This window comes from Mustela nigripes, chromosome 17 (genome assembly GCF_022355385.1).
Source record: "Mustela nigripes isolate SB6536 chromosome 17, MUSNIG.SB6536, whole genome shotgun sequence".
Lineage (NCBI taxonomy): Eukaryota > Metazoa > Chordata > Mammalia > Carnivora > Mustelidae > Mustela > Mustela nigripes.
Window position 1 is genome coordinate 19,503,828 of NC_081573.1, and position 26,116 is coordinate 19,529,943.

Genomic DNA, 26,116 nt, shown 5'->3' on the forward strand with positions numbered 1-26,116 from the left:
ACTGGCTCAGTTGGTTGAGCATATGACTCTTGATCTCTGGGTCATGAGTTTGAGCCCCATGTTGGGCATGGAGCCTACTTTAAATAAAAAAAACAAAAACAAAACAATACAAAACCAGAAAACCAGACTTCGTTCTTGGTTCACTGCAAATTCTTAACCACACGCTTGCCTTGACCTTGCCTCCAGGTGGAGTTAGCTGGACCTTCCTGTCGTTTACCTCTAATGACCCTAGAATGCATCTGGGGTGGGGTTCCTATCTTAGTATCATTGATGGGAGGAGAGGCTTCGGAGAAGGTGGCTACAGCCCAGGGACTGGGCCCTGTGTCATTCCGGTTAATCTCTGCTGGAGGCCAGGGGATAGTGGGGACTCCACCCAGATAATTCATTTCCCAGCAGCCTCTGGAAGCTGCAAGCTTCCTTGCTGTGTTGGCAGGTTTTCTCCTCCAAGGAATGTCAGAAGGCTTCTGACATCGCTGATCACTGGTGTGTGTTTTTGAACTTCATATGCCTGAAATCCCAGAACAAGTGTTTCTTTGCATCCAACCACATTGTTAGGTGTCTACAGGTTTACAACTGTATCTTCCTGGTAAATTGGATATTTTGTCACTATTAAGTGAACCTTTTAACATTTGTTTTGTATGACATTTTCCATGTTTCTTCTGTTTGATATTTGTACGGTCTGGTTTTTTCCCATCCTTTAACTTCAACCTTTCTCTATCCTCCGGCTTATCTGTGTCTTGTAAAGAGCATATTGTTTTTTAAAACAAGTTCACGGAGATATAATTCACACACCATGCTACTTCTCCATTTATCACTGCAACAGATAGTTTTCTTAGTGAACTGGGTTTGACAAACTTTTCCTTTGTCTTTTTATTGAAGCATTTAGTCCTTTAAGTATATTTAAGGTATATGTGGATATATTTGAATTTAACCTTGTCATCTTCAATTTTTCTATTTCTCCCCTTATTCTTTTTTTTTCCTTCGGTCTTTCTTTGAATTGATGATTTTTTCAGTTTGTTTTCTTTCCCTCTACTAGGTTGCAAATTATACCCTTCTTCCCCCTAAAATTACCCTAATGATTATAGCATGTACATTCTCCTCTCTAAAATCTGGGGTGCTAGACCACCCAGGAAGAGCGTGAAGGAGCCTGGCACAGGTGCCGCAGGCACGTGAGGACAGGCCATTCCCAGCATCTCTGATGTCCACGCTGTGGCTGGTTTGGCCTACTTCTTCCTTCCATTTCTTCAATACCCAGATAGGTTTTGTTAGCATTAACAAGGTAATTTTTATAATCAGAACTATCTGGCAGTTTAAAAAAATGTTTTAAAGTCAAACTCGTTCTTTTTTAAAAAGTTTTTTTATTTTTTCAAGATTTTATTTGTTTGAGAGAGACAGAGATAGCGAGAGAGAGTGCATGAACAAGGAGGAGAGGGAGAAGCAGGCTCCCCATGAGCAGCGAGCCCTATGCAGGGCTTGATCCCAGGACCCTGGGATCATGACCCAAGTTGTAAGCAGGTGCTCAACTGACTGAGCCACCCAGGCACCCTGAATTCAAACTTTTAAATAGAAGGGTTTGGGGGTGCCTGAGTGGCTCAGTGGGTTAAAGCCTCTGCCTTCGGCTCAGGTCATGATCCCAGGGTCCTGGGATCGAGCCCTGCATCGGGCTCTCTGCTGGGCGGGGAGCCTGTTTCCTCTCTCTCTCTCTCTCTCTCTCTCTCTCTGCCTGCCTCTCTGCCTACCTCTCTGCCTACTTGTGATCTCTGCTTGTCAAATAAATGAAAATAAAATCTTTAAAAAAAAAAAAAGAAGGGTTTTTAGGTTTTATGGTCACAAATTCTTTAGGCTTATTAATCAGTGTATTAACTATAGACAGAGGTACATAGACCATAAATGTACAGCTCAATGAAATTTTTATAAAGCAGCGCCTCCCTACTGATTAAAAAGAAAAATGGCATTACTAGTACCCCAGAAGGTTCCCTTTGTGACAGAGAAGAGGTCACTGCTTCCCGGAGTTCACCACCACCCTGACTCCCAGAGCTGATCAGCTCATGAAAGATCACCTTAGTTTTGCCTACTCTGAAAACTGTAGTTTTAGTCAGGACATCCTGTATGGTTTGGAGCATTTGAGGGTCTTCAGTTGTGTGTCGCAGTGCTTGGTTCACTGTCCGTGCTGACAGTATCCCGCTGTGCAGTCTGGCTGTTCGGGGACTAACTTGTTTTGTTGATGCTGGACACTGGCTTGTCACTCTTCAGCACACCACCGCCGTAGACAGCTGTGCACACGCATGTATTCCGGTGGGCCCCTACGGCATCTAGACACTGCTGTGTGGCACAGCTACTGTCTAGGACCCATGTGGTTTCAGCCTTCGCCCTTGGAGACTAGCAGAGAGTGATAGTGGAGGCCCCATGGCACTTTCCCATTTCCTTGATGGGAGTCACTTAACTGATCTTTGGCACGGCAAACCAGGCAGTTGGTTCCCAGGAGATAAAAGCTAAGAAGTCATTTCCTGTTTCTTCCTTCAGAAGCTCAATAGAGTGGGAGACCCGTGTGCCCTCCTGAGTGGGGTCACCCCTGGAGACCTGTTCTCAGAGCCCGGTGGGCCTAATAGCCCTAGCTCTCGGCTCTATAATGCCCCTTTTGGTGGACATATTGCCAGTTGGCGCTGGCACTTCTTTGTCAGTTTTGATAACAGCCCTCCCCTTTCCCACAGTGCAGCGAAGCCCGCGGCTGGTCACGTAAGCAAGACTTCACTGAGGAGTCAGGAGGACAGAAGGGACAGCAGCGCAGAGTGTGCCAGTCATGGCTTATTGTACCGGGCCTGGTTCACTGGTCTTCCCCTCACCCAGCCTCTGTTGCCAGTAGACTGTCTCCGACTCCTCCCACGGAGGTCTGTAAGGGACAGCTCTGCAGCCCTGCCACCATTCAGGATACCTACGTAGGACACCCTCACAGACAGTGGCGGGGAGGCTTCCGCTCCCTCAGGAAACTACATGTACAGAGAACCCACACAGCCAGCAAACTTAGCAGACCCAACGGCAGACCTCGAGCCCACACAGTGACCTGGATGAGGCTTCTCCCGGGGCAGCTCACCAGTTCTCGGCCCATGTAGTGATGACTAACATGGCGTCAGTACCCGGTTAGAGTCATCCTAGGTGCTGTGCGGAGTGGGTGAGACACAGCCCCCTTTCCTGGCTGCTTCCTGGAGGGAGTGAGGGAGGCAGCTGGCCCGGGTGGTGTGGGTGGGATGCCAAGTTCTCCGTGCTTGGATGGCACTGCCTGAGGGACCTGAGGTTTCATCCAGCCCTGCTGGATGTGCTCCTTTTGTGTCAGTGGCAGGTGACCATGGAGGAGGTATGGAATAAGACATTTGAGTTTGACCGGAGGAAATTTGATACAGAGAGCGCTTACCACATGTTCTTTTGTCTTTTGTAACAAAAAGGTTGCATTGTCACGTGGGGTGGACAGTGAAGATGATGAAAATAGTTCTAAGCAGGATGGGTTTCCAGGCTTGCTTCTCACAACACAACATACACAAGAAAAAGGTAAGAAAAAAAGTTTAATACCAAAGCATTTTTTGGCAATAAATATTGGTTAATTTTTTGGACATAAGGCCATCGTACCTCTGCCCCATGGTTCTGTGATTGTAAGTGGGAATATTCCTGAGTTCTGTTTTCACTGGAGACAAGTTAGTCGACGGCCACTTGCCTGGATGTTAGGCCGTCTTTAACGTATCAGGTGCTTCCTTTGGAGTCCATTCTGTCCGTTCTGTCAGCTGTGAGAGGACACATGGCGGGGAGGGTTAAGGCTCAGGCTTTACGTTCTACGCACTCCTTTCCTGCGGCTCCAGAACAGCTTTCCGTTTCCTAAGGGGGGCTTCCATGTACAGGTGAGAAGAAACCTGTCACACTGTGGGCACTAACAGCTGCTTTGTCGGGACCCTCAGAGTTCCTCAGGATCATGGGGACTGATTGGGAAACAATACCAGCCCCCTAATACCTGGTCCAGAAAACAGTGGCTGGTTAGGTGGCATGTTTTATCCCTGTGGGAAAATCTATATGAATATTAAATTTGTGTTAAAAAATATATCTCTTCTTTAATTATAGAGGTAATACTTTAAAAAAAAAAAACCTGAAATGTAGAAATACATAAATGCACATAATTGTACTGCCATAGATAATCTTGACAATTTAGAATGTATGCAGGCGAAACCTACACATCATTTTGTTACCTGCCTCTTCTCTTAAACACACCGTGAATATCTCTCTGTGTTTATTCATGTCCATCCATTTTCTAACGTCTGTGCCGCCTCTGGCCTGGTATGTTACTGTGAGACAGAATCCAGTCCGGAGACAGAAAGCAAGCACATGGTGATCTCAGCAGGGAAAGTTTAATGTAAAGAATCGTCAACTATCACAGGGTTGCCTGCAAAGGAGAAGACAGTGGTAACAGAGAGAGGGAAGAGCTACTTCCGTACAGTTAATGCACATGTAGGGCGCCCAAGGGGAGAAACACATTTGGAGAGTCACTCAAGGCCCAGATGGAAACCTGGGGATGCTGTCGCTGTGGCCCACTGGCTAGTGAGAAAGTTAGCTGTGTCGTGCTAACAGAACTCACTAGAAAGCCGCCCTCTCCAGAGGAGTGCCAGAAGAAGCCACCCAGGGGGAAGTGCTGACTGGCCACTTTTAAGGGAAGGAGGGAGGGCGCAGAAAGGACAGAGAGAGGGATGGAGACAGCCCTGGAATGAGGCACCCAGACCCCTTCCTCCTCTGTGTCTCTGGCCCCCTCTGCTGACGAAGCTCATCGTTGCACCCCTGGCAAAGTGCAGGGGGTGCAGGTCCACCTGTGGGCAGTGGGGTGGAGTGCAGCTGAGAGGCACAGGGTTGGGGAGAGGCTCCTGCAGTGGTTTTTCTTTGTGGTGGGCATTAAAAGCCTCTGGACACCTGTGAAAAAGGCCCCACACCAGCCGCAAATTCTAATGCAGTGACTCTAGGCCGGGGCCCAAGGTCTGTGTTCTTATCAAGCACTTCAGAAAGTGTGACACAGGTGATCCTTGGACAGCACCACAGAGTCTGCAGCTTTTAATGGTTCCGCTCTTGGCTCTGTCATTTCCAGGTAACAAGAGGTGTGGCTACCTTACCTAACCCCGCTTGTGCTCAGTCTGACTGCACCTTTCTTTGGATTCTTAACAGGGATTAAACTCCGTCATAGTGGGAAGTACAGTACGGTCCAGAAATGCGGGTTGATAATTCTTGTCTAGAGGTCAGAGCTGGGAAGCTCTGTGAGCCACGTGTGCCCTCCTAGCAGTGAGCACCCAGGAAGACTAGATGCCCAAGTGCCTTCCTCTGATCCCACCCGTGCCCTTCCACACATTGTGCTTTGTCTTTCTTTTCCATAGCCTAGTTTGTCAAAAGACAGCTCTCCACATACCTCCTCCCTTCCCTCATCTTGACAGCATCTCTCCTCAACACACTGCACTTTGGTTGGCTCTGTCTCCGTGACTCCCCTAAGCCGCTGACCCACGTCCTGTCAGACACAGAGGGTGGTGTTCTGGCTTCATCGTATGTGGCTTCCCAGGAGCCGTCCACACAGAAGATTGCTCCTGGTGTCTTAAAATCCATCTCTCCCCTGGCTTCATGACATCTCATGTTCCTTGTCTCCTCTTGCCTCTTGGGGTAACCCTTCTTCATCTCCTTTGCAGGCTCATCTCCCTCTCCCTGCCCAGTCTATGTTGGGGTCTCCCAAGACCAGTGTAGGCCCTTTGCTGTTCTAAGCAGTCACGCTGATCCCTGCTTCCAGTACCCTTTGTTGTGTGTTATGCAGTATGGGTACATATGGAATGCCCACTGTCTCTTGCTGTGGTAGCAGCCAGAGCAGTCTTGTCAAAACACAAAGTAGCATCTAGTAGTGTCGCTGTGTGCTCCCCACCATGGGCCTTCACGCCCTTTTCACTTAGATCTCTTCACTGGTTTCCCATAGCCTAAGAGATCTGCTGTGCCTGCCTCTGCTGGCCATTCTGCAGCCACACGGGTTCTCTTACTTCTTCAACTGCATGATGTTCCCTTCGGCCACAGGGCCTTTGCACATACTACTCTCGCTTCCTACCAGCTATTATCTATTACATATGAAGGAGGTGGAAGGAGGGGTTGTGTGTTTGATTTTTTTATGTTTTATATGTTCATATATATCTCAAAGGAAACACCCAGTTGATAACCATGGTTACTCTTGAGAGGGGAAAGTTTCAGAGGATTATGATCATGGGGAAGTTTTGATTTATCTGTATTATTAGTATTTTTGATAGCAGAACTGTGCTCATAAGGCGTGGCTTTTCTTTGAGGATGGGAGTAGTGCCTAACATGGCATATGGTACACAGGAAGCCCAGGGTAGGAGACTTTTGCTGTAATTTGAATAGTTTATACCACTTGCCTGGCAGACTGTAAAAATGAGAAGGATAAGGAGTCGAAATATTTTTGAGAAATGATCAGTGAGAAAACAGAAAATAAAATATATACCCAGAGCCCAATGTACTGTACATACATTAAGTACCAAAGTGAACTTGGGTGATGCCAATTCTGGCTGTTTTTTCTGAAAAGTTGGTGACTAAGATACAATAGAGATGATGATTTTTCTTCAGGAAAATAGGTGAATTGTCCTTTTTAAAACGTTTATCATGGCACCTTTCAAACATACAAAAGTAGAGAAAATGTTCGACAAAACTCCCACGTAGCTGCTACCCACCCTCTACAGCTGGTAGCATTTTGCCATTCTTCGTGAATCCTCTACCCTTCCCCAGTTTTGTCTGGTGAAAAATTTAATGGGGCGGTCATCCAAGAGTTCATTAAATATGAAGACAGTAGGTCTGATGCAGCATTGGAAGTTACCAAAGCAAGACTATTGCAATAGTTATTAAAAATGCAAAATCTTTTTGTAACAGTTTAAACATTTGTTCATCAGAGGCTCACCTACTATGTGCCAGAGAAGACAGAGCCACGGGCCCCTCCACTCACATTCCAGTTGCAAGGGAGGACATGCATATGGGGGACTGTAGTCTGGGGTGCTGAGGTGGATGGCAGAAGCAGCACAAAGACCAGGAGAGTGGTCAACATTGCCAGCCAGAGAAGGCAGCAGGTAGAGGAGGCTTTGTTAGGCTGGATTCGGAATGACAAGGTGGAATTTCATTGGGTATGCCAGTCTAGACTGCCCCAGGACATTTGATTAGACATTTAGTTACAGATGGTGGGGGCAAGGTGACATTTTGGTCAAAAATAATTTCTTCAGTGATTATCATTCAAGTGTTGGTAATTGTAGTGAACCAGGAAGTAGATGTTCAATCTTTTATGTATCTTAAGGCATTTTTGTCTGTTTCTGATTTCTCTTAGCTTTTGCATATTTGTTTCTAATTTATTTCCATCCAGTTAGTTCTGCTCTGTAAATTGACTAGAAACTAACAACAACCAACGTTTCACTATGACAGAGGGCACAAGGCACTCTAGGACATAAAACTACCCTCCTTAGGGAGTACCTTCATCCCGAATGTGTATTTGTAAATGGAGGGTAACTGAGCGAGATTTATTTGCTTTTGTATCGCCAAGGTGGTTTGCTTCAAGGAACAACTATTTGTCTGACCAGGTCAGATGCTACTTCCAGGCAGAGAGGAGTGGGACCTCAGCACATCTGGGGAATAACGGGTTGTACATTTGGGGCACATTTGGGCAATACAGGATAGGGTCATGTTGGTAAGGCAGGGAGGGCTCAGAGTTATTCCCAAGGATTTGGCCCTGGTTCTGTAATCATGGGAGCCACTGGAGGTACTCCCAGATTAACAGAAGAGAGATGAGCAATTCAGTCTGGCCCCTGCCTTGTCTGGACCAGCTTGCTGTGAAACCTTGCAAAGGCTGTCCCTACCCTGGGGCTTGCTCAGCTCATCGGTAGGAGGGAAGTTCCTATGATCATGCTCTTCTGAGTTGTCAGATGTTTTTATCTGCTTTAAAACAGTTTTCCTTTCTCTCTTTTTTTAATCAGATGATAAATATTCTGTTCTGAACTTAAAGGTAAGATTCATTTTTTAAAAACCAATTTTCTCAACAAATAGCATTTCTGCCATAATTTTAAAAATTTTGTGTGATTTGTTGGGTGCGGGGGACATCTAGCTGTAAGAGTCCTTTCCCATTAAATGTTTTTTTAAAATACTTTTGAGGGGCAGCTGGGTGGCTCAGTTGATTAAGCATCTGACACTTATTTTGACTCAGGTCATGATCTTGGGGTGTGAGATTGAGCCCTGCTTGGGCTCTGAGCTAAGCATGGAGTTTGCTTAAAATTCTCTTCCTCTTCTGCTCTTACCCATCTCCCGCCCAGTTGCTTGTGTGTGTGCATGCATGTCCACGCTTTCTCTCTCTCTCGCTCTAAAAAAAAAAAATACTTCTGAAACATGAAGAAACTCGGATTTTCTGTAGTTTAAAAATGACTATTAAAAAATAACTGTAATGCACTGATTGGTTAGAAATCACATATATAGGGGCGCCTGGGTGGCTCAGTGGGTTAAAGCCTCTGCCTTCAGCTCAGGTCATAATCTCAGGGTCCTGGGATTGAGCCCCGCATCGAGCTCTCTGCTCATCGGGGAGCCTGCTTCCTCCTCTCTCTCTGCCTGCCTCTCTGCCTACTTGTGATCTATGTCTGTCAAATAAATAAATAAAATCTTAAAAAAAAAATCAGAATGAATGCAGAATGAATAGACTAACAAATTTGCAAATGTGGAAATAGTTTTTTTCCTCCTTTTTTGCAAACATGGAAATAGTTTTAACTTAAGTTTTAATGCTGCGATGCCATACGAATTTCAAAATTAAAGATTTCTTAGCAGAGTTCATTCGTAGCCTTATCTACTTTGTCACCAAAAATTAGAAACTTAATATCAGATTGATGTGTAATGGCAAAATGAACAAGGTGTAATGGAAAAATGAACAAAAGTTCAAAGCCTTCCCTTTAACTTTTGGGTTTGAAAAGAAAGATCATATTCTTTTCTCAACACTTGGAAATGTGCTTCTCTATGGTGTGGGGTGTTTTTTTGTTTTGTTTTGGGTTTTTTTGCCTATCCCAAGGAAGAAAAGCCCAGTTAGTCTGCCCCGTGCATCTCTGCTGGGCACCTGCAGTCCTGTCTTTTGCTTCCGAAACAGCCTGCCCCTGACAGCCTGCCCCTCTTGAGACCTATGTGTGAAAACACAGTGGCTGAACTCAAGGGCAAAAAGTCAGGAAGATAGGGCACCTGGGTGGCTCAGTTGTTGAGCTTCTGCCTTCTGCTCAGGTCATGATCCCAGGGTCCTGGGATTGAGCCCTGCATCCAGCTCCCTGCTCACTGGGCAGCCTGCTTCTCCCTCTCCCACTCCCCCTGCTTGTGTCCCCTCTCTCGCTGTGTCTCTCTCTGTCAAATAATAAATAAATAAAACCTTAAAAAAAAAAAAAGAAGAAAGCTTGACCAGGACTTCTTTCAGTGCCTAAGAGAAGTCACCAGAAGGGCAAGTTTCAATTAAAAGAAACAATGGATATTAGAGTTCCTAAAGTTAAAGCAGACTAAGAGGTACAAGAGCCAAAGTGCAGAGAAAAAGGTGTAATTAAGTATTTGATATACGCTGACCCAGCTGCTCATACCAGTTTCCTTTTAGAAGATGCTAGCACTTGTAAATCATTACTCTTGATTTTCTTCCCCAGGATGAAAAACCATTATGTGAGAAGCCTCCACCCTCCCCAGGTATTTGCCTTTTGAATTTAATTGTGATGAAAAGCTTCTAATTTGGGAGAATGCCCAGAATCATCATGTCTAAAATAAAGGTCACTTTTTCCCCCTGTAAAGACTGTTGCTTCTTTCCCGTTACTGAAATTGGGAAGAGGGGGCACCTGCGGGACTTCCACATTTGCTCTAAAAGAGAGGGTCTAAATGTTCAGACAGTGAACGTGAACGGTGTCCCCATGGGATGTGCTCAGACACTAGGAGGCCAGTGTCTGCAAAAGGGGGCTACTCAGTGTTCCCAGCACCTGCCAGGCCCATGCCAGGGAGCATGCCCACCTTTTCTTGCTTACCTCTCCTGGCATATTTTAAGCCATAGCTTCCATCTTAAATCCTATCTCAAATGTTTTCTTTGTGGGACATCTCCGAGTTCCGCTCTTGTTTTCAGTAGAGATGTGGATGTACTCATTTCTTCAACTACCATTTCATGTCCTAGGGATTGGATATGATGTAGCAGGGGCCAGGGAGGCTATTCGGAGCCACCGGTCCTTCCGCTAGTCCTTGCCTGCCTCCTGCCCCAGGGTTTGGGCGAGCCCCCTGTCCGGAGCCATCAGCCCTCCTGCCCTGGGGTTGAGCCTGTGAGTCCTTCTCTTCATCTGTCCCTTCCTCTCTGCCCCTACTCTAGCAGTCCTCCAGACTGGCTTCCCTGCGTCTGGGCTGGTCCTCATTCCCATTCACTTTCTTAACTGCTGGCTTCAGGGGCTCATCTGAGAGGAGGGACTCTTCCTTTTCACAGCTCTGCTTGAAAGCCTTTTCTGGTTCCTGGTGGCTTGCATAGCAAAATCTCCGTGTTCCATATTATAGTGTGTAAGCACCTCCCTGGGCTCCTGCCTCTCCCTCAGCCACCTCTTTCCCTGTGGCTTCCTGTATGTAGCCTCAGCAGACCAGCTACCCTCTCCCATACAAGCCATTCTCCTCACCACAGGGACCGAAGGACCTAGCACAAGGCCTGACCTGAAGGTGACTTGTGTGGTGGTTTTTTAAATACAATCTCATAATTTTGAGGTAAGATTGTAAAAATCAATATTTAAAAACAACTTCTCTACCTTTCCAGATGTAACTGGTAGAACACGGCAAAGATGTATGGAAATAACCAAAGAAAAGTTCAAGGAATTGAAAGAAGAAAATGTGCTTCTAAGTGGTGCAAACCAAACCCTTACTCTTGAACTTGACCTAATAAAACAAGCGATGAAAGAACTACAGTTAAAACTGAAAAGAACAGAAAAAGAAAACCGAAAGTTGAAAGAGGCTGAGAAAACATCTCCTCAGGAAGGTGGGGACAACAGTTCTTTTATTAAAGGAACAAGGAAGAATTCACCAATTTTTGTATTTTGTTCCCAGCTATCAGGACAGCTAGTATTTTAGGTTGTAATGTTTGCTTGTGTTTATGTTTATACTATATTATAATACTTAAGTTTCTTTCATTAATATCCTTGTTCAAATTTGATTTTGTCTGCTACATCATTATTATGCTAAAGAAATTCCAATACTTCTTTTGGTTCTTTATGCTTAGCTTAGTATCTTACATACATTTCCTATCAGTTTTTTATCTGCATGAACACCATATAAGAGTACCTCTTCGTGAGCTTGAGCCCTACATCGAACTCTGTGCTCTGTGTGGAGTCTGCTTGGGATTCTCTCTCTCTCTGCCCCCCCATACACTCTCTCTCTAAAGTATATGAATGTATCTTTTGAAAAGTGCCTCTTTCTCCACATACTTAGCAGTGATGAGGATTACATTTTTCTTACTAATTTGACAAACAAAAAGGTCAGGGAGGAAATCCTATTTTAATTTTATTTGTATTTTACTATCGATGAGCTTGAGTATTTTTTTTTCATATCTTTGCAGGTCATTTTTTTTTTCTCTTTCATAAATTTTCCCATTTTATTTTATTTTATTTTATTTTTAAAGATTTTATTTATTTATCAGAGAGAGAGAGGGGGAGAGAGCGAGCACAGGCAGACAGAATGGCAGGCAGAGGCAGAGGGAGAAGCAAGGAGCTGAGCAAGGAGCCCGATGTGGGACTCGATCCCAGGACGCTGGGATCATGACCTGAGCCGAAGGCAGATGCTTAACCAACTGAGCCACCCAGGCGTCCCAAATTTTCCCATTTTAAATTGAGATACTGGGATGCGTGGGTGGCTCTGTCTTTTAAGCATCTGCCTTCAGCTCAGGTCATGATCCCAGGGTCCTGGGATCGAGTTCTGAGTCAGGTTCCTTGCTCAGTGGAAGTCTGCTTCTCACTCTGCCTGCTGCCTTCCATGCTTGTGCTCTCTCTTTTTCTCTGTCAAATAAATAAAAATCTTAAAAAGAAAAAAAAGATGTTTAAAAAAAAAAAGAAAAGGAATCCTTTTGAACAAAATAAATAAATTGAGACCCCTTGATTTTTTTTTTTTCTTACTGATTTGTAGGAGCTCTTTACATGTTAGGAATTTTCGCCCTTTTTCATGTATGTAGTGGTTTCTCAGTTTGTTGATAATTTATAGGATATTTTTCTTTTATGACTTAGGCCCTTGGTCAAGTCCTTTTTAACTCTAAGGTTATATAAATGTTCACTAATGTTTTCTCTATACATTGATCTGTTTATATTAGTCTAGTATTACGGCCTTAAGAAAAGTGTCTTCATACAGACTCTGTATTTCTTGTCTTAGCTACATCTATTCCTGCAACTTCATATTATTTGTGCTATTGACTTTTGGAATCTATTTTCTAATGTTTTCTAAATCTTTTTTCTTATGTTTTCTAATAAGACATTACTATTCTATGGGAAGGCTCTTAGTTCTAATAAATTTTCCATTTATTTTATATGGCTTTCAAGGTACAACTGTATCATCTGAAACATTTTTCTTTGCAATCTAAAATTTTCATTTTACTTTAATTGTATATGCACAGACTTTCAAAACACTGTTGACAGTTCCATTTTAAAACTACTAAGTTACTAAACTTTTATTCATTAATATCTATACATCTGTCCTCCACTGGCTCTGTGAGCCCAAAAGGGAAAAAAAGATCAGATGATTGGCAATTTACATAAAATCTTGATCAATTTGGTATAAGTTCTTCTAATATTAAATTTTTTTTTCAGTAGTTGCTGCCCCTGAACTACTTTATCTAAGAAAACAAGCTCAAGAACTGGTGGATGAAAATGACGCGTTAAAAATGACTGTCCATCGTTTGAATGTAGAATTGAGTAGATATCAGACAAAATTCAGGCATTTGTCCAAGGAAGAGGTAATGTTCAGTTTTAAAATATTGAGTTTTCTGATTTTTTAGGCTTTACTGTTGAATTGCTTTCTCTGTGTCCGCCTTTCGTCCCTTCCTTCCCTTCCTCCTTTCTCAAAACAAAAGCAATAAAGTCTATTTTTTTTTAAGAAAGCCTGAGGATAGTACAGAACTATAAAAGTATGTAAATTAAGGAATAAAAGTCCATGTCAGCGGCTCCATTCTTAGTCCTGTTCCTCTTTTTTTTTTTCGTACATTGTAATTTTTTGTGTACACATTTGTTTAATAGTCACTGCATTTCTAGACCAGGTTCAGGTAACTGAAGGGCCTTTATAATCAGTTTATATTGTCTAGATCCAAGATATGCTTGCAAACATAGGCTGGGGCAGAATGGGAAATAACATCTTTCTAGAGACAGGCTTAGAAACTCTAGTCCAGTAAGTTGTTTCCTACTCTGACAGCGGGGCTGACCCATGCCTGGCTACTAGGCCACCATTCACAGGTACAGCCAAGGTAGCAGGGTACAGACCACCAAAAACAAGACCAATCAGTCAGTCCCGTGTTCTGATATAGGTTTCACAATTCAAATCACCTGTATTCAAAAGTAAACTACAAAATCTTTGTAAGATATGTGTGCAGTCAAAAATGGGCTCACTGCCATCGGTAGGCCCCCGCTCTACGAGCCTGTGTCACATTTAAGATGCATCGAAAAAGTCTATTTGCCCTTAGACCGCGGAGACCAGCATTAAGTCTGACATATGTTGATTCATGTTCAAACAGATTCCTTTCTGCTTATGGGAGTTGGTTAATTTTTCTGGTTATGATATTGAAAATGAAGTCTTCTTGACAATGTCATCTGGTTCATGATGTTCCATCTTAAGCCTTATGCTAACAGCATTCGGTGCCTCCACTGGTCCTCTGTGGCCACACTGGGGCTTCTTCCAACTTTGGTCACCTCCCCAGAGCACAGCCATCTTTGGCTGACCAGTCCTGCTCCTCGGGGTATAGCTGTTATTTGTTGGTGTACCAACTTTGGAAAGAAAGCAGACTAGTTTACATAGCCACCCCACCCCCCAAATCATCCAGCTCTCATAGCCCATGGGACTTGAGTTCCTGATTCCCACAGGACCAGCAAACAAAGAATCAGTTTTGAAACAGGCATGGGAGCACCCCTCTGCAACTCCACACTGGGTTCAGCATGGGGGAAGCAGGCAAAAACAGCCACATCCTACTTTTTCCCTGGAAGGGGTTTGGCTGCATACTTTCCCAGCTGCTGCCCGAGGTCTGGTTTCCAATCAGCCTGCTTCTAGGTCCTGAAGACAGTTTTCCCTTTCAGGAAATTAATGAATCTCCATACACTCTCAGCTACTGGGAGCCGCTAAGAAGAAAGACAGTGGCTTAGGCAATTCACAGATGTTTGAGAGGCAACCAGATGCTCAGGCTGGGCTGGTTGATGAGTCTCATCTCATAAGAGACCAGTCTGTCAAAACTGGGAGATGTAGGCTGTGAAGAACACCAAGAGGAGCCGGAAGGTCAGGGCCTTGCCCTTAGAGAGTAGTGCACGTGAGGGACGGGGTTGCGGGGTAGAATAGGACATGTCAGGATATGAAGCCGACTGGCCCCTGCTGGAATCAAGGTGGAAAGCCAAAGGCACATCTGTTCTCACATGGTTCCTCAGAATCCAGGGCAGTTTTACAAGCTTCTGATTTTGCAGTAGGACTTAAGTTTAAATTTTTTTTTAAATTTAGATTTTATTTATTTATTTGATAGACAGAGATCACAAGTAGGCAGAGAGGCAGGAAGAGAGAGAGGAGGAAGCAGGCTCCCCTCTGAGCAGAGAGCCCGATGCGGGGCTCGATCCCAGGTCCCTGGGATCATGACCCGAGCCGAAGGCAGAGGCTTTAACCCACTGAGCCACCCAGGCGCCCAAGTTTAAATTTTTAAATAACAGCATTGAGGTATAATTCACATATTCACTTCACCCACTTAATGTGCACAGTTCAGTGATTTTTACTGCCCTCACAGAATCCGGCAACCATCACCATGGTCACTTGTAGAACAAGTTCATCATGACAGGAAGTTTCCTGCCTGCTAGGAGTCACTCCCCATTTCCCCCCACCACCTGCCCAGGCTCTCATAAGCACTAAGCTACTTTCAGTCTCTGTGGATTTGCCTGTTCCAAACATTTCATGTCAACAAGATCATACAACATGTGGTCTTTTGTGACTGACTTCTTTCACATAGCATGATGTTTTTTTTAACTACAGCAAAAAAAGTTAACATTCTAAGACAGGCTTCCTAGGCCAGGGCCTTTTGCAGGGCTGTGGGCGAGCCAGTTCCCCTTAAAAGGGTACAGACAAGTAGGCCCAGTGACAGGCCACTGCTCTCCCACACTGTCCTGCCCTGTGCAAATGGCCCATTCTCCGTGAAAGCCTTCCCTGATCACTCCCGTCAGAATCTCTCTTTCTCAAATCATCTCAGACTTCTGTTTGTATCACTCTTAAGGCAGCTAGAACTTTCTGCCCTGTACTGTATTTTTGTGTGTAGTATATTATGTTCATTTTTGTGAGAAGACTTCTGTTGTTAGATCATAAAGTCCTGGAAAACTGTTGCATTGTCATGTCTATAACGAGTTAGAGAATTCTCACTGTTTGCTGAATGAATGAGTGATGAGTGTTGTCACAATATTGTACACCTGAAACTAATATAATACTGTATGTTAACAACACTGGAATTAAAATTTAAACCTAATGAAGGAAAAAAAAAAAGAATAAGGCCTGACCTTTCAGAGGAAGCATTGTTTAATTTGCCTTCACTATGTGTTTTTTTCTTAGACTTTAAATATTGATGGCCTCCCATCCAAGGGCCCAGCACCACCCTGGTTGGTAAGTAAAAGTTACTTAATATCAGGCCTGTATTTTCTGTATTTTCATTGAGTACCTAAGAAAAACCATTCCAAGTGAATTAAATTTTCTTCGCTTCTGAAAAATGTGCTGTTTGTTTTCAGATGTAAGACCCAAGTTAACCTTCTTTATTCCATTATATTCAGTTGGATATAAAGTACCTGTCACCCTTGTTACTGGCCTATGAGGACCGAATGAAAGAGAAGGATGAGCTCAATGCCACCCTTCAGGTAGGCTGGCAGACATCTCAGGACAAGGTTTATAAAAAATAAGACTGTTTAAAACTTGAAAGAAACATTTTAAAGATAGGTGTGCCCCAGTATCTACTGTGTACTCAGATGTCGGAGGGAGGGAAGGAAGGATGGAAGGGAAGAGGTAGGGAGGAAGGAAGGAGAGATAGGAGCAAAGAACGAGCATAGCGGTACCAATGGGTGGGAGAGAAAGAAAGAAGGAAGGAGGCAGGGAGGGAAGGATCAGTGGAGCAGGAGGGGTGCATTGGGGTGGGTGGGAGAGGTATGGACGGATGGGGTGGTGCTGCATCGGAAGCCCAGATTTCCCAGGCAGGCAGGGGCATTAAGTTCAGACTTAAGTGCTTCCTTATTCTCTGAAGAGCTGACCCCAGGGAAGTCCTGCTCTGTTGGTAGTGGTGAAGGCACCAGGTTTTTGTTGATTCTGCCTGATCACCTCTGTTTCATGGGAATGGCCTCTGGCAGCAGAGCTCGTTCTCATTACACAGGGGGGCAGGGCTATGTGGGTATGCTAGATGTGTCCCTCCTCTCCCTTCTGCTCATGTAAGTGGCCAGAGATCTCTGGAATTGGAAGGATCCAGAGAGAACAGTTTGGATTCCCTGAGCTCTGGCTGGAAGGGTCTGTTAAGTCCTGCAGCCTGCCCTTGTTACACACTACCTCACATACATGGTCCACGTGATGTGCTTTTGAACCTTTTCTTCTAGATTAGACACTTAACTTGGTAAAAGAGTGAATTAATATTACACTAATTAATTAGCTATCAAGCCAAATAATTAACAAAATTAGTTTGGTGCCTCTTCTAAAACTGGGTTCAGGGAACATTTTTTGTAAATGGCATTTAGTAAATATTTTAGGCTTTGCAGGCCACAGGACCTCTGTCTGCAACTCCTCAGCTCTGCAGTGGTAGCAGGAAGGCAGCTATAGACAAAGGGCAAATGAATGGGCGTAGCTGTGTGCCCATAAAACTTTACTACAAAACACGCCCTGGCCCTTGGGTTTTAGTTTGCCCGAGCCCTGTTCGGTAGAAGGGCAGTCAGCCACTGGGGAGTGTGTCTGGGCAGAAAGGTAAAGGAGAAACTCCTTGGCATTGTCAAGCTAAACCGGTAGAAGCATAAAGGTCTGAGAGAGCTGGGAGAAGAATATTTAGAAGCATCTGAGAATAAACATTGGTAGCCAAGGCTCTCCCTGAAGGCCGGCGCAAGTCAGGGAAGCCCAGTGAGGACTGGCTAAGAGAAGTGGGAGGGAGGAGGCCGCACAGGAATGCCAGAATACAGTGTTCAGGAGGGGAAAGTAGACCCCACGGCAGTCCTCAGTCCTGCCGATGACGGAGGAGCTGTCCTGACTGGTAGCTCCCCACAGGAGAGGCTTTCTCGTGATCACCGCAGGGCAAAATCAGGAGACTCCAAGCCCTACCCACGCTGACCCCTTCCATTCCCGAGTGGGCTTTAATTAGGAGGAAAAGTTCTTACTTTTATCTAAAAAGCTCCCCATTTATCCTCCAAAGTCTTTAAACAAAGAAAAGATTGTTGTGTTCCTAGGCACCTCTGCTTTTTTTTGACTTGCGTTTATCTTTTCAAGTATTTGGCAATTCCAGAAAAATGGTATCAGATCAGGAATTGAGTATTTCAGACCCCGAGGCTATCTGTCCCTTGCGCTCAGCATCAGGGTTTCTCCTGGTTCCCCAGCAGCCCTGGGAGCTCCTGAAGGGCTGGCACCTGGCACTGATACCTGCTGTTCAGGGAGACTTTGCTAGAAAGCTGCTGACCTCTGACCTGAGGCGCGGCGGTGGCACGAGAGCTGAGGATGGGGCCACGTGTGTCTGTGCATGTTACAGTTCTCCTCCGCTGTGTTGCAGGAGGAAATGAGAATGTTTCGGGTGCGAGTCCAGGAAGTGGTGAAAGAAAATGAAGAATTGCACCGAGAGTTAACCAAGAGTAGTCCCGTGACCAGTGAGGAATGGCAAGTGGTGCTGGGTTTCTGATGTTTTGGTAACTCAAAAGGAAACAGAGTAATAGGAATAAACTTTATGACATCATCGAATACGTTTTCTTTTTTGAACTAAAATATTTTCAGGGAGAGTTTCTAAGAAATTAATAAGGAACAATGACAATATAGTAGTAAACAGTTCTAATTTTAAGGGTTACATTTAAAATTCCAAGTAGGTTTTTAAACCTGAAATCCATCTACACTCCCCCTTTTATTTGCTGAGGTGGTGTTTCTCGAGGGCAGCCTTCTCACTGAAGACCTCTTGAGCCATATCCTTTTTGTCCCCCTGTGACTGTTCCCAGGGCTCTAGGACAGGAAGCTCAGGATGGGGCCCTGTACGACTAGCTCCCGTCTGCCCTGCCCTTTCAAGATTCTCTGACAGCTGAGTGTGGCCTCCCTCCAGCTCTCTGCTCGTGCTCCTGCTTCACCCCAGAACGCCCCTTCTGCACTCTTACTTACCTGTCAGGCCCTGCTCACAAGGCCCTGATGGAATGGTGCTGGTCAGTAGCTCTCCCTGAAGGCAGAGTTCATGGCTCCCTTGTCTCAGCTTCTGACCCAGCCCGAGACCCACGCCCCGTCCTGGTACCTGCCATGCTGTGCCTGCCTGGGTGTCTCCGTGTCTGTCTGCCCTGTCCTCCTCTGTGAGCTCCTCCAGGGCAAGGCCAGGTCCTGTTCATCAGCACAGCGGCAATACTGGCTAGTCCATGCATAGGAAAAAGTAAATGTCTTAAAAAGTCTAAAGGCACTATCCAACCACAGACTCTTCAGATCAATCCTTTTCTCCTTGGATAGCTATATTTAGTAACTCTTAACATGTCTTAACATCACTGAACAAAATTGAAAGGTTTTCCATGTGTGATGTCCAGGAATTTAGAATAGGAGTCAACAACACTCCTGCCATTAAGTGGGTTCTCACTGATGTGACGGTTGGGATTGGCCTGAGCAGCTACTGGACCTTAGTGCACTGTGCCTTCCCCTGTTGAACTTGGATTTTCTTCTGTCAGGGCTCCTAACATGCTTGCACTGGAACCCTGGAAAGCAGGCAGTTAGACTGCTTCCAAGAGCTCTCCAGAAAACTGAGATCACAGATCCTTCCTCTAACCTTGTATATAAATGCCAGTCAAACCCATTTACTTCTCTATAAAATCAAAATAAATAAAAGAAAGACCTCACTTTCAAATTGACGTGTGCAGTGTTCCCCTATCCTGTTTCTTTGGGTTTGCACTTGGCACCTGCTTTAGTGTGGTGGCCCGGGCAGTGTGTGGGGAGCCATTAGGTCTTGTGGTGCCTCTTGAGCCCCTCTAGTCGGCCTCCCCCTTCCTCTGAACTCCTTGCCCTCCAGCCGGTGGGGGGGTGGGGCATGGTTCATGGAGGCAGATCTCCAGCCACTCCGGAAGCTCCTGCCCCTGTGCCCTCCCTCAGCCTCCCTGGCTGCTGCCCCCATCCCTGTGCAACAGGCAGGGGTGCCTAGATACTCTGGCATAACAGCTTCCGACTTGAGTTGAAGCTCTCCCCTCAGTTTCACATAATTTCTCCATGAACTTCTGGTTTGTAACTAAACTCTGCATTTCATTTCTGACTTCCCTGACCAGCCGAGATACCTCATGCTTTGCAGGCCTCGGTTTTTCCACCCATAAAATGGGAGGGAGTATTAAACTAAATGTAAGGCTTGAACTTTTTTTTCTCTTTTTAAGAAATAGGAGAGTCCCTTTCATTTAAAAAAGAAAGAAAAGGTGGAGGGAACTCAATTGGAGTTAAGGAAAGAAGAAAAGAAGAGGAAGGGAAGGAAGGAGGAAGCTAGGGAAGGAGAAGGGGAGTCCTAAGAAAGTCCAAAGTGTAGGGGCACTTGGGTGGCTCAGTCCGTTAAGGGTCGGCCTTTAGCTCAGGTTATGATTTCAGAGTCGTGGGATCCAGCCAGCGCTTCAGGATCCCTGCTCAGCAGGGGATCTGCTTCTCTCCTTCTCCCCCTCCCCCCTGCTGGTGTGTACCCATGCACGCGCGCTCTCTCTCTCTCTCTCATAAATAAAATCTTTAAAAAAAAAAAATGTTCAAAATGTAAACAGGAGGAAGTGGAGCTAGTCCTCCTGAGGTAAGAATAAGGAGGCCAGGCCAAGGGAGCCCCAGTGGGCTCCTGTTCCTGGGCTCCCATTCTACACAGCAAGATAGCTAGCTCCCTCCCCATCCTGGGTGCTGTGTGGGCAGCCCCTGTTAGAGGGAAGTCACTGGTACAGCTCGCTCCTTTCCTCTTTTTTCTCTCCTTCCTCCACCTTACTTTTTGAGTTCACAGTGAAAAGTTGTGATAATTTACTGGTTTACCATTTCCTTTGAATTTAACTAGGTTTCTAACGGACCCTTTAGCTCATTTTAATTGGAATTTTTGGTCACCAAGGTTGAGCTGAGCCAGAATTGACTCCGCACCCTCTGTAAGGAAAGGGCAGTTTTAGTACAGTATGGTTTAAGAAATCAGCCAGAGGCTTTTCACAGTCATTATTTGGGGGCAGATGTGCTATTGATTATAAGGGAGTACTTCTCTGTCAAAATGGGAACTTTCTGAATTCTTTCCAAATTCTTCTAATTTCCTACTGGCTTCAGAATAATCCATTGGGTGTCAGAATTGGAGGTTAACACATGAAACAAGATTAGCCATTTGGCAACCGTTCGAGCTGGGTGTTGTGTTGTGTACGTGAGAGTCTGTTCTCCAGTTCTTTTCCGCTTTTGTGTATGTTTGAAATGTTGCATTTTAGAAAGTTATTGAAGCAGTTCATAATGCAGACTTTATCTCTCCTCCCCTATCCCATTCAATGCGAATGGTAGGATGAGCTGTGTGAATGACGTGTTTAGCATTAAAACTCGTCCAGATGTTCATGACCGGCAACATATCAATGGCTTTTAGATGCCGGAGTGTCTCTGTAATCATTCAGTACCTGAGTGGCAGAATTTAACTTTGTAAATCAATTGTAGGCGTCAGCTCCAGACTCAGGCGGAACTGGTTTTAGAGGAGAACAAGTTGTTGATAGAGCAGCTGGAGATTCAGCAGAGAAAAGTCAAGGACACCCACCAGGAGCGTCTCCAGGAAGGTGAGCTATCTTTCCAGCATCACTGGACACCGGTGCCTCCGTCCCCCACCCTGCTCCCAGTAGGACCCCCTTCAAATTGCAAATGGAGGAAATCACATTTCTAGAATGTGTTCCTCTTCACTGAAAGGCAGCTGTTTATGTTACAATATACCCAGTGTTACCCATAATGTATTGATCGCTTTCTCTTAGATTCCACCACGTCTTTCCAGTTATTCTATATATCTTAGAAAGCGGATGTAGATGACCCCTTTAGAGTCAGCAGAACTGGCTTTGTGGGGATTAGTGCCACGTAAGTGGAAAAGATCATGTGAGGTGACCCTTTGAAACAGCACCAGCAAGGGTACCTGAATATTTGTTACGTGAGTGAATGAGTAGAATGAATTCTCTCTCCGAACAGTTTCTTTGTGCTCCTGCCCTTCCTGGTTCAGAGCTGTGGGTGCTGTGATAGGCTAAGTCTCCCTCCCGTGCCTTTCGTGTGTACCTCCCTGCCCTGGGAGCCTCAGAGCGCATGGCCACGGGCTTTGAAGTGGGCCAGATTGAGTCATTGCTTCCTCTTTGGTTGAAGCCCAGAGCACAGAAGGTGGTGGCGTTTTCTTGTGCTTTACTGACTTTCCTGCCCTCCGTGCAGGAGGGCAGAATGTAAGTGTCTTGACTGAGCCAGTGTAACCCCTCCTTTCTCTCTTCCCCTCTGCTCCTGATTATGTAACGATGCCCTTAATGCCCTGGGCACTGAAGCCCCCACTGCTGCTGAAGTTATTCCATCTGTTTCCACTAGCCAGCTCCTGTGTAAAAGTGAGAGTGTCTGGGGCCACCTGGGGAGGCTCAGGCGGTTGAGCATCCGACTCTTGGTACCAGCTAAGGTCATGATCTCCCACTAGTGGGATCGAGCTCTGACCATAGCCTGCTTAAGATTCTCTCCCTTCCCTCCCTCCCAATTTACTCTCTCTCTCAAATAAATAAAATATTTTAAAAGTTTGATATAAAAATATAAAACCTCAGAGCATCCAACAGGAGCTTAGTTCACAGGACTTCCCCTTAGACTCTATGTGGCACAGACGTATTTGCCTTTACTCTAGCATCATTTGGAGTGGAAGGGAGAGAAAGTTGTCCTCCTGTCTTTGTTTTTAAGACCAGAAATGGCAGAGAAAATTAATTTTGTATTTCCCAAGCTTAACTTCTTCAAATGTTACAGATGTGAGCAGGTATGTTGCTGGTTCTGGTTGTGTAGATTGGGACAACCTTTAGGCCTCTGTAATTTGATCCAGTCAGCTGCTTGTCCTATTTTCCTGTTTCCCAGAAGGAGTTATTCATTTTGACGAACTAAATCTTTTCATAGAGTAGAAGGATTTTTTAAAATTTAATTTTATTTTTTCAGTGTTCCAAGGTTCATTGTTTAGGCACCACACCCAGTGCTCCATGCAATACGTGCCCTCCTTAATACCCACCACCAGGCTTACCCATTCCCCTATTCCCCTCCCCTCCAAACCCCTCAGTTTGTTTCTCAGAGTCCACAGTCTCTCATGGTTCGTCTTCCCTTCTCATTTACCCCAATTCACTTTTCCTTTCCTTCTCCTAATGTCCTCCATGTTATTCCTTATGCTCCACAAGTAAGTGAAACCATATTATAATTGACTTTCTCTGTTTGACTTACTTCACTCAGCATAATCTCCTCCAGTCCTGTCCATGAAGATACAAAAGTTGGGTATTCATCCTTTCTGATGGAGGCATAATATTCCATTGTGTATATATATGGACCATATCTTCTTTATCCATTCGTCTGTTGAAGGGCCTCTTAGCTCTTTCCACAGTTTGGTGACTGTGGCCGTTGCTGCTATGAACATTGGGGTACAGATGGCCCTTCTTTTCACTACATCTGTATCTTTGGGGTAAATACCTGGTAGTACAATTGCAGGGTCATAGGGTAGCTCTATTTTTAATTTCTTTCTTTCTTTTTTTTTTTTTTTTTAATTTATTTGACAGAGATCACAAGTAGGCAGAGAGGCAGGCAGAGAGAAAGAGGAGGAAGCAGGCTCCTTGCTGAGCAGAGAGCCTGATGCGGGGCTCAATCCCAGGACCCTGGGATCATGATCTGAGCCGAAGGCTGAGGCTTTAACCCACTGAGCCACCCAGGCACCCCTCTATTTTTAATTTCTTGAGGAATCTCCACACTGTTTTCCAAAGTGGCTACACCAACTTGCATTCCCACCAATGGTGAAAGAGGGTTCCCCTTTCTCCACATACTCTCCAACACATGTTGTTTCCTGTCCTGATAATTTTGGCCATTCTAACTGGTGTAAGGCGGTATCTCAGTGTGGTTTTGATTTGAATTTCCCGGTTGGTTAATGATGATGAACATTTTTTCATGTGTCTGTTAGCCATTTGTATGTCTTCTTTGGAGAAGTGACTGTTCATGTCTTCTGCCCATTTTTTGGTATGATTATCTATCTTTTGGGTGTTGAATTTGAGGAGTTCTTTATAAAGCTTGGATATTAGCTGCTTGTCTGTTGTTGAAGCATAAAACTTTAAATCCTTCTATTCTGTAGTAGTACTTACTTCTAAGTGCTGCTTTCAACAGATGCCTGGGAAGTGTCTTATCATTACATATACGGTGTTTCCCAGGACAAAAATATTTATGATTTACTTTAAAATAAAAGAGAAGAAAAGTCATAAATTCAGTCTATATTTGGGTCCTATTTGATGTCCTTAAAGACTTGAAAATCTTGCAGTTTTAGGAACAGCATCATGACGATGAATGTCCCTGTGTGACTTAAGGTTTTGGTCTTCAGAAAGTCCGTTCCTTGAAGGCTAAAATCCTCTCTCGTTTAATTAGCATCGTGTATTAGCAATGATATCAACATACTGAGCCCCAGTACTAAAGACGATATTTAGTGAATGTTTAATATGGGCAGAGTAATTTCTAAGTATAAGGTTTTTGATATTAATTTATAAATCTCCAAAAGTTTTTTTAAGAGTATTATTTATAAGCTGACTCTTCTTGGCATTACCTAGTAATCAATAATCATATTTTCTTAAGTCTTCTGTACCATTTCATTTGTTTTTCAGTTTCTAAACTGACTAAACAGCTAATGCTTCTGGAGACTAAAACACAGAACCAAGAAAAAGAACTAACCCAAAACAAGGAGGAGTTGGAAATTTTAAGGACCGAATGCCAGGACTTAAAAACACAGTTGGATGGCAAAATTGCTATCAACGTTCATGCTTCGATTGTAAATGAATTAAAAAGGTAAGGCTACAATGTCTGGTGAAGTTTGAGTGCATCATCATGCATGTGGTTTTAGGTGGAGTATAGAGAGATTGCCCATCCTCTGTGTCATGTAGCTGCACCAGCATAGGTGTCCAGGACTGAGAATCATGAACAGTTATTACTGAAGGACACTATGCCTGTTTTTGAGGGCTATGGTCTGCACTTTGTGTATGATTTCTTCTCCTCCTACTCTTCCATCCTTTATTGGCTTTACACCCAAAGGTAATTTTAAAGTGGTAGAACTAGAAACCTGGATATCCAGTAACAGGGAATGGATTAAATGAAAGGGTACACCCATAAAATGAATTGCAATGCAGCCATTAAACAGGATGTCACAAATGAATCTTTTGGGAAGTTTGGGAAATTATTTTTTTTTTTATAATTTTTTTTTAAGATTTTATTTATTATTGGACAGAGAGATCACAAGGAGGCAGAGAGGCAGGCAGAGAGAAAGGAGGAAGCAGGCTCCCCGCTGAGCAGAGAGCCCGATGCGGGGCTCAATCCCAGCACCTTGGGATCATGACCTGAGCCGAAGGCAGAGGCTCAACCCACTCAGCCACCCAGGCGCCCCTGGGAAATTATTTTTAAGTGAAGAAATTAGATTACAAAAACAGTATGTATAGAATGATCACAATTTAGGTGCCTGGGTGTCTCAGTGGGTTAAGCCTCTGCCTTCAGCTTAGGACATGGCCCTGGGGTCCTGGGATTGGGTCCCACATCTGGCTCTCTGCTCAGCAGGGAGCCTGCTTCCTCCTCTCTCTCAGCCTGCCTCTCTGCCTACTTGTGATCTCTCTCTGTCAAATAAATAAATAAAATCTTTTAAAAAATAAAAAAAAAAAAGAATGATCACAATTTTGTTTAAAAAGAAGATTGTATATATATATATATTAAGGTAACCAACCATCCCAGTTTGCCTGGGACTGAGGTTTTCGCAGGATGTGGGAATCCCAGTGCTAAAACCGGGAAAATCCAAGACAAACTGGGGATGAGGTGATTATTCGTGTGTGTGTATGTGTTTATGTGTATAATTACATGTTTGTATAATTACATATATATATAAATACATATACATGCTTATATGTGCATGGTCACACACACATATACCATAAGTACATAGAAAAAAGACTAGAAGGAGAAAATGCTAACAAGAATTCTCTTTGGCAGGTGAAATTCTGTGTCTATCAGTAGTCAGCATTCTCTCGAAAAACAACTGACATATGTAGGGTACATATATAGATATTTCTAGAGAGAGAGTTTAAGGAATTGGCTCACACAGTTATAGGGGTTGGCAAATCCAAAGTCCATAGGACAGCCAGCTGGCTGGAAATTCAGGCAGGATTACTATGTTAGTCTTGAGGCAGAATTCCTTCTTTGGGCAACCTCAATTTTGGCCCAGGGAGCCTTCAACTGACTAGATGGGGCCCACCCACACTATCAAGGATAATGTTTTACTTAAAGTCAGTTGCTTCTAGATGTTAATTACATCTACAAAATACCTTCACAGCGGCATCTATCTAATATTTTTCCAGACTGGGCACCATAGCCTAGCCAAGTTGACATGTAAAATTAACCATCAAAATGAGTAATTTAAATTTTCTTTGTGTTTATCGTAAATATTTTACATGTGTTCTATTAT

At 44.3% G+C, this 26,116-nt stretch overlaps 1 protein-coding gene and 1 pseudogene across 4 annotated transcripts in view; one reads left to right on the forward strand and one right to left on the reverse strand.

Moving 5' to 3' along the window:
- CEP89 (centrosomal protein 89) overlaps window positions 1-26,116 on the forward strand; it is a 70,008-nt gene that overhangs the window by 16,859 nt on the left and 27,033 nt on the right. For 3 of the 4 annotated variants that reach the window (XR_009400721.1, XM_059381855.1, XM_059381858.1), the window contains exons 5-14: window positions 3,441-3,543; window positions 8,022-8,050; window positions 9,702-9,741; window positions 10,832-11,050; window positions 12,864-13,009; window positions 15,835-15,885; window positions 16,050-16,133; window positions 18,008-18,111; window positions 21,100-21,215; window positions 24,279-24,459. Coding sequence is in view for 3 of the 4 variants with exons in the window: in XM_059381855.1 (XP_059237838.1) it covers window positions 3,441-3,543; window positions 8,022-8,050; window positions 9,702-9,741; window positions 10,832-11,050; window positions 12,864-13,009; window positions 15,835-15,885; window positions 16,050-16,133; window positions 18,008-18,111; window positions 21,100-21,215; window positions 24,279-24,459 (1,073 nt within the window). In the remaining variant the exon portion in view is untranslated. The remainder of the gene's footprint in view (window positions 1-3,440; window positions 3,544-8,021; window positions 8,051-9,701; window positions 9,742-10,831; window positions 11,051-12,863; window positions 13,010-15,834; window positions 15,886-16,049; window positions 16,134-18,007; window positions 18,112-21,099; window positions 21,216-24,278; window positions 24,460-26,116) is intronic. The other variant, XM_059381856.1, reaches the window with a different exon arrangement.
- On the reverse strand, window positions 13,290-13,875 carry LOC132005791 (transmembrane protein 126A-like; annotated as a pseudogene).